This window comes from Tribolium castaneum, unplaced genomic scaffold (assembly GCF_031307605.1).
Source record: "Tribolium castaneum strain GA2 unplaced genomic scaffold, icTriCast1.1 ptg000060l, whole genome shotgun sequence".
Classification (NCBI taxonomy): domain Eukaryota; kingdom Metazoa; phylum Arthropoda; class Insecta; order Coleoptera; family Tenebrionidae; genus Tribolium; species Tribolium castaneum.
In genome coordinates, this window is record NW_026986657.1 from 74,512 (window position 1) to 82,490 (window position 7,979).

Below are 7,979 nucleotides of genomic sequence, written 5' to 3' on the forward strand. Positions count from 1 at the left end.
GGACATTTGATTTCAAAAAAAAAAAAATAATAATAATAATAAAAAATAAACAAAATGGGAGAACAAGCGTTTTTTTCAGTTATGTCGCTTTAAAGCGACAAAGTGACAGTTTTGGAGAAACGTCAACCTTACGTTGCTAATATAGACATTATAATATGTAATAATTATAAATGACAGCACAACAACTTATACTTATTTTAAGAAATCCGCGTCTTAATTATGCACCCAAATATAATACTAAATATTAAACTAAAAAGGATGTACAAACGAGAGAATGTTATAAATATTTTTTAAATTTCTAATTTAAGAGTTCGTCGCTGCTCCTTTCAGATTCCATCAAATGGATAACTTCGGGGGAAAACCCGGAGCGCCGTCTTCTTTTTTTTCTAAGGCAACACGGCATGGCATGGCTGCCCAGGGTGCGTTCAGGAATGAAGAACCAATGGTTCCGATTCCTCAGGTGAAATTGAATTCGTATCAGAATATGTAGTATTGTTTGTAATGTAATAACTAAAAAAAATGAAATTAAGACATATAGAAGAAACACTAAAGAGAGTTAAGAATTTGATTAATCCGAGATGTTACTTTCCTGCTATTTCTTGATTTCTTTTGCGTCGCACTTTTACCGATGTAATTTGTTTTTGCTGTTTCATTTTAAATTTAATTTAAAAAGAGCTTCGATTGATAAAAAAAAATCTAGATTTGAGTGGTCGGTCATTAGATTTATTTTTTACTTAATGAAACAAATTTTATTTACTTTTAAATGTTAATTGTGGTTCTGAAAAGAACCGATTTCATTTTTTTCTTCTTTTTAAACGATGAAAGAAAAAACTTCTCTATTTTGAACTTGTGTATTTGGTGACGGCTTTGGTACCTTCAGAGACTGCGTGCTTTGCCAATTCACCAGGCAACAAGAGACGAACCGCTGTTTGAATTTCCCGGCTCGTAATCGTCGAACGCTTGTTGTAATGCGCAAGACGAGAAGCTTCAGCGGCGATCCGTTCAAAGATATCATTAACGAAACTGTTCATGATGCTCATCGCCTTGCTCGAAATACCGGTATCGGGGTGTACTTGCTTCAATACCTTATAAATATAGATTGCATAGCTTTCCTTCCTCCTGCGCTTCTTTTTCTTGTCGCTCTTCGAAATATTCTTTTGAGCTTTTCCAGCCTTTTTCGCTGCTTTACCGCTTGTCTTTGGTGGCATATTTTTTAATATTTCTAATCTTAATAAAGAAAAAAAAAACACGACACAAACGAACTGTAATACGCACAACGAACACAAAATATACCTGTCAACTTGAAAGTTCAAGCTAAAATCATGGTGCACTAATTCAATTCAATTCAAATACGTTTATTCAAAATAAATTACATTTCAAAAGGGATTTTGATAAAATATATACAAGATATTTATAACTTAATCTACGAGTCCGGACTGTTTTAGGCTTTTGGCCTCTTCAGTCAAGGAAATGGATGAATGTTGTGTGGGAGTGTGTGTGTCGTCGGGTGGTGAGTGAAAGAGTGAGAAGTTTGGGGCTCGTAGGAAGCTGTGGATGTGGATGTCGTCGTGGGTGTCTTGTCGGTGTCGTCAGTGGCGTCTCATTGTGAGGGGCGTCTCTTCAACGAGAAGTTGAAGATTGTCGGGCAGGTCGGGGTACAGCGCTGAGAGAAGCGCCGTGGGTGGATGGGGCAGTTTTCTTCTGGGGATCCGGGGGACTCGGTTGCGAAGAGTGTTGTCGCGTGTGAGAAACTTATGTGAAGTGTTGAGTGTGTTTTGGGCAATTGTGTTGTTGTTGTTGAGTGTGCGTTTGATGTAGTTTTGTTGGAGTTTGTGAAGACGGTCTGTGATGGGGGTGGTGTTTGTGTCCTGGTGGAGGGAATTGCTGGCGTGGAAGCGGTCGAGGCGGTGAATTCGGCGAAGGATTTGTCGTTCGCATGTGGCAATGCGATGTGTCTTGGTGTGTGGGAGAGATGCGTAGATGGGGGCTCGGTACTCGATGACGGGTCGGATGAATGTGTTGTAGGTGTGGAGAAGAGTGCGGGAATGGCACCCTTGGAAGTTTCCCATGAGATGGCGGAGGAGGTTGGATCGGTTGCGGACTTTCTTGAGCGTGTTCTGGAGGTCGGTGTCGAGTGAGCATGTGTGTGTGTAGGTGATTCCTAGGTACCTTGTGGATGGCACAAGGTCGATGGGTGTGTTGTCGAGTGTGATGGTGATGTCGCGTGGGTCGAATTTCTTGTTTCGTGTGAGGTTGGGGTGTTTGAAGAGGATGGCGGTGGATTTTGTGGGGTTGATCTTCACTCTCCACTTGCGAGTCCATGTGGAGATCTGGTTGAGGAGGGGCTGCAGGGTCCTGGAGGCTGAGGCGGCGGTGGTCCGGGATGTCCAGAGGGCGGTGTCGTCGGCGAAGAAGCGGGTTTTGGTCTGGTGAAGATCTGAAACAGGAAAATCAGAACTGTAAAAAATGTAAAGAATGGGCGACAGAACGGAGCCTTGAGGGACCCCGGAGAGAAGGGGGACGGGATAAGAAAAGGAATTTTGGACTTTGACTTTGCAGGAGCGGTTTGAGAGAAAAGAGTCGATTAATTTGATGAAGTTGAGGTTGATGTTGTGGGAAAGAAATTTTTGGATGAGACCATCGTGCCAAACACGGTCAAATGCACGTTCGACGTCCAAGAAGACGGCTAGTGTGCACTGGCCGAGATTGGCACTCCGGGTTGAGTCGGTGAAGAGTTCGAAAGTGGGGTCGGAAGTGGAGCGATGGGGGCGAAAACCGAATTGTTCAGGGGGCAGTAGGTTGTTTTCTTCGAGAGTGTGTCGGAGACGAGAGGCAAGAATTGTTTCGAAGATTTTTCCCAGAATGTTGAGGAGAGAGATGGGACGATAAGAAAGTGGGTTGTTGGGGTCTTTGTTGGGCTTGGGAATCATGATGGTGGTGGCTTCTTTCCATGGGGTTGGAAAGTGACCGGAATTGAAGCAAGAATTGTAAATTGTGGTGATGGATGTGATGGCTGTGTCAGGGAGATGTTTGAGAAGAATGGGTTTGATCTGGTCTGGTCCTGGGGCTTTCGAGTTCCTCAGCCGGATAATGAGGGCTTTGATCTCGTCGTTGGTGGTTGGAGCGGTCAAGTCCGGGTTGTCGGGTGGAAAGTCTGGGTCGGGGTCTGGGTCGAGGTCAGCGTCGTAGTCAAGTCGGGGGAGGTTTTGCCTGAAACGGAGAGTGTTGTTAGTGACTGTGTTAAAAAAGTGTTGGTTGAAATGTGGGTCATTGGGGACTTGGTGGATGTTTTGGAGGGTAGCAGCAAAACAATTTGCTTTGTCTTGTGGGGTGTTAAAAATGGTGTTGTTGACTGACAAATGGTGGATGGGGTGAGATTTTCGGCCTGTGAGTGAATTGAATTTGTCCCAAAACTTTTTACCGTCTCGGTAATCGAGGGAGCTACAACTGTTTGACCAGTGGGCAAGACGAAATTGGTTGATGTCACGTCTTATTTGTGCATTGAGACGGTTAAAGACAGTTTTGAGGACTGGAGATCTGGTTTGCACGAATTCGCGATAAATTCGGCGTTTGACTCGGATGAGGGCAAGGATTTGAGGGGGCAATGGTTTGCGATTTGTTGGAATGTGTTTGATGGGTACAAAAAGTGTTTGAGCTTGTTTGATGAGTTGTGTTAGTTGTGTTACTTGTGTGTCAATGGTGTTGGGGTCAAGTGTGTCGTCAATGTGTGGGAGGTTGTTTGTGATGTAATTTTGAAAGTCGGTCCAGTTTGTGTTGTTGAAATCGAAAATGGGGATGTGCGTGGGTCGCGGTTGGGGGCCTTGAAGTGTGAAGTTTGAGACAAGAGGGAGATGATCGGAGGTGACTGTGGTGCCAATGAAAGAGTCTGTGTTTGTGATGTGTGTGAGATTATCGGTCACAATGATGTGGTCTACGATCGATGTGCCAACGTGATTGATGAGTGTGGGAAATTGATTTCGAAGACGACAAAGAGGAAGAGTGTTGAGAGAGCGTGTGAGGTGTCTGCCGTTTGTGTTTGAAATTGTGTCACCAAAATCGGTGTGTCGAGCGTTGAAGTCTCCGAGAATGACTGCGTGTCTGAATGTGGAAGTGTAATCGAGGAGTTGGGTACTGACGGTTTCGAGAGGAGGATTGTAATAACAAATAAACAGAATGTTTAAATTGTTAATGTGAATGGTGGCTGCAACGGCTTGAAGGTGGTCAAGATGGGGGGGTAAGATGTGTTGAGATGAAGCGAGTGAAGTTGAGACAAGAAGTGTGACGCCGTGTTTGGCTCGGGTTGTGGGGCTGGGTTTGTTGTAGGAGTGGAAGCCTGTGATGTTTACGGGTCGTTTGGATTGTGTCTCTGTGATTGCTGCGATGTGAATTTGGTCGATGTGTAGAAAATGTCTCAAGGAGGCAAATTTACGAGAAATCCCTCCCGTATTGACTGTGGCGAAATTCAGAGAAGCCATTTTTGAAACGGGGGCCAGAAGGATTCACCGAAATGGTGGATTTATCCAAAAGTGAAGTGAATTTTGTTTGATGAGTGTGAGATTTTTAGATCGCGTCGGAGACAAGCGCGAGCGGAATGTTCGAGAACAGATTGGATTTTCTGTTTCTCGAACGGAAAAAGGTCAAAAAGGGTTTTTGTGATGAAGCGTAGGAATTGACGGGCAGAAACGAAGGGTTCGCGCTCGTCGGAGTCGTCGTCAGAATTTTCGGGATCGAATTCCTTGTCAACGATTTTGATGGGAACGACGGGGGTTTCTGGGGTCATTTGGGAGGGTTTGATAAATTGGGGGCAATCTCGGGACCAGGCGGGGTGATTCCCCTGGCATTTGGGGCATTTGGGGTTTGAAACTGCGGAAGGGCACGGTTTTGACCGATGATTGTCGGGGCAAGTGGGGCAGATGGGCTTGTTGGGGCATTGGGAAAAAGAATGGCCAAATGTGAAGCACTTGGCGCACTGGAGAGGGGCTGGTTTTGGGGGGTGCGACGGCTCGCAGGGGTGAACGTGGCCGAAAAGTGAAAGGCCATTTGACAGGAGTGTGTCGATCGCCGTTTTGTCCGGTGTCACGATACGCATGAGAGGAGTTGGTTTGTTGGTTTTGGCGGAAATGATGCGCCAAACTTTTTGAATGTGGAAATTATTCAGGGCTGAAATGACGTCTTGGGGTTCGATGTCAGAGCTGACGTCTCTGACAACGATGGAAAAAGTGATAGGTTTGGGTTCGATTTGGGGTAGGAGGCGTGTGGGGTTTAAGAGTTTGAACTGGATTTTCGAGCCAGGGAAGCCAGCTTGAAGCGTTGAAATTTGGTTAGGGGTAAGTTGCCTGGAAAGAACAAGAAGAGCGGATTTGTTGTAATTGACTTTTAGAGAGTCAATTTGGTGGAGGCCGAGTGAGATGAGGTGAGAGTAAAAGCTTTTTTGAGTGGCGAGTGGGGCAGGGATGTTTTGGATTGAGTAGCGAAATGAGAGTTTTTTTGAAGTGGTAGTTGAAGACGATTTTTCCGAAGTGGTAGACGAAAAGGATGCTGATGTTTCGGAGTTTGATGGTGAGGGTGTGCGTGAACGTTGTTGGGTGTGTTTTGTGGATTTTAATGTAGTGGCGTGAGTTTGTGGGGGTGGCAAAATTTTTTTGTCCATAAGGGACGGAATGGGTTTGTTTTGGGGAAGCGTTTTTGGAGAGTTTGCAGAAGACGGAAGTGAAGTGGGTAGGTTGAGGGGTTTTTTTGGTGAGTGTTTCACCGGGCCCTTGGAGCGGAGCCGACGCTCGTTCTCCATTGTGGAAACTTTTGCAATTTATCACTTTGGATTTCACTGTCACTTCACTTAGCAAACAATCGAGTGGCTGAGCGATCAGAGTCAGCGCAGAGACTCGATGTGTTCACCTCGAGAACGCGAAAGGAACTGATGATGCACTACTTGTTAAAAATGTTTTATATACGAATTTACTCCGAATCAAGACCCCACCTTTTAGTATAATCATCCAGTCAGAAATACGACTTCTCTATAAGTAACCGTATAAATACGAAGCCAGAAACGCAACTTTAGTCATTCGCAGTCGCAGTAGTAGCATACAAGTTATACGCGCAGCATATTCTTATAGTTTATTTTGACTTTTCCATAAACTACGAAAACCACCATCATATCAACATGTCTGGACGTGGAAAAGGAGGAAAGGTAAAAGGAAAAGCCAAGTCTCGTTCGAGCAGGGCCGGTCTTCAGTTTCCTGTTGGAAGAATACATCGTTTACTTCGTAAAGGTAATTACGCCGAACGAGTCGGTGCCGGTGCTCCAGTTTATTTGGCGGCTGTGATGGAATATCTTGCCGCTGAAGTTCTTGAATTGGCTGGAAATGCTGCTCGTGACAACAAAAAAACTCGTATTATTCCACGTCATCTTCAATTGGCCATCAGAAATGACGAAGAATTAAACAAGCTCCTTTCCGGTGTGACAATCGCTCAAGGTGGTGTTTTACCCAACATCCAGGCGGTCCTTTTGCCGAAAAAAACCGAAAAGAAACCATAAACAGCTAACTGTTGTCTCTCTAGTTGCTGTGAGAAGCAGCAAGCTACAAAAAAATAATAATATCGGCCCTTCTCAGGGCCATCATTTTTTTAACAAATAAAAAAAAGAATCACAAACTTTTTTTAAAGAGTAAATAAACATACCTACTTAAAGTTACATAAAACTTGGCAAAAATTTATTGCACGATTTAAAAAAAAAAGAGCACTCAAGATGTTTTATTTTCTTAATAGTTTAAAAGCAGGTAAATTTTTATTGCCTCTCCTAGACGGCGAGCTACACGCCGCGCCGGTGGGGGGCTAGCTAATCCATGTATATCGGTTAGGCTTTGATGTTTTCTTTCTTTAGTGGTAATTATTATTTATCTCTGAAAAGTCAAAATTCATCCCTTTAAGGAAAAGCATACGATTGATTAAACAACAAAGTCATAAAAACCACACAACTTTATTTGTTACATTTCCTAGAAATATAAAAACAGTTTGGAAATCAAACATTTATTATACTGGTGGTTTAACTGAGAGCCTTGTGATACGTACTTTTTTCATTTGTTTAGAAATATTTTTGTGGTTCTGAAAAGAACCGTTTTTTTTCGTCGAAAATTAAAATGCGATGAATAGTAGAGAGTAGATTGATGTAACTAACGATGAGGAAGAAACATAAAAACCAAACAATGCTGGTATACCGGTATTGTCGTCGCCTCGTAGTCTCATAGATAAAACATAGGTTATAAAAAAAACTTAACCGCCAAAACCGTAAAGTGTACGCCCTTGACGCTTCAAAGCGTAAACGACATCCATGGCGGTGACGGTTTTACGTTTTGCGTGTTCGGTGTAGGTGACGGCATCACGAATGACGTTTTCGAGGAATACCTTCAGGACACCTCTGGTTTCTTCGTAAATGAGACCGGAGATACGTTTCACTCCTCCACGACGTGCCAATCTTCTGATCGCGGGCTTCGTGATGCCCTGGATGTTATCACGTAAAACTTTACGATGACGTTTTGCTCCACCTTTTCCCAATCCCTTTCCACCTTTGCCACGACCGGTCATTTTGAATGATTATTGATTCAAATTAAGCTTTGTTTCACAAAAGAAAACGACACAGATTTGACTGCTTCGTCGAAAACAACTACCTGCTCGCCAGATTAGTCAACTCATTTTATAGTTTAGTTTCGCTCCGCCTCTTAAGTTACTTTTTTGACCAATCAGATAACGCATAGTGTCACCCTAGTTAATAAAATACGGCGAAAAATTTTGTTGCAGGGTCATATGAACCGTCGCCGTTGTTAGTGACGTACGTAGGTGTTTATGTGTGTGTATGTGTAGTTGAGGGATAAAGAAGTAGTCAAAAAAATGGCCCGTACCAAACAAACTGCTCGTAAATCGACCGGTGGAAAAGCTCCACGAAAACAGCTTGCCACTAAGGCAGCAAGAAAAAGCGCACCCGC

At 43.7% G+C, this 7,979-nt stretch overlaps 2 protein-coding genes across 2 annotated transcripts; both read right to left on the reverse strand.

Moving 5' to 3' along the window:
• Positions 1-3,081: 3,081 nt before the first annotated feature.
• LOC135267603 (uncharacterized) lies at positions 3,082-4,475 on the reverse strand. Its single transcript, XM_064359648.1, has 2 exons — positions 3,422-4,475; positions 3,082-3,210 (listed from the first exon to the last, which is right to left on the reverse strand). The coding sequence occupies exons 1-2, from the start codon at positions 4,473-4,475 to the stop codon at positions 3,128-3,130; spliced, it is 1,137 nt and encodes a 378-aa protein (XP_064215718.1). The 3' UTR covers positions 3,082-3,127.
• A 2,624-nt stretch (positions 4,476-7,099) lies between these two features.
• Positions 7,100-7,660, reverse strand: LOC135267606 (histone H4). The gene has a single exon (XM_064359651.1). It carries the CDS (start codon positions 7,579-7,581, stop codon positions 7,270-7,272), a length of 312 nt encoding a protein of 103 aa, XP_064215721.1. The 5' UTR covers positions 7,582-7,660; the 3' UTR covers positions 7,100-7,269.
• Positions 7,661-7,979: the final 319 nt, after the last annotated feature.

What these genes read in the sequence shown, in the direction of transcription:
- LOC135267606 (XM_064359651.1), bottom strand. Translation starts at nt 7,581, where the DNA reads ATGACCGGTCGTGGCAAAGGTGGAAAGGGATTGGGAAAAGGTGGAGCA.
- LOC135267603 (XM_064359648.1), bottom strand. Translation starts at nt 4,475, where the DNA reads ATGGCTTCTCTGAATTTCGCCACAGTCAATACGGGAGGGATTTCTCGT. An exon ending in CTCCCTCGATTACCGAGACG is followed by an intron (nt 3,211 to 3,421) that starts GTAAAAAGTTTT and finishes TCTCCGTTTCAG; the next exon opens with GCAAAACCTCCCCCGACTTG.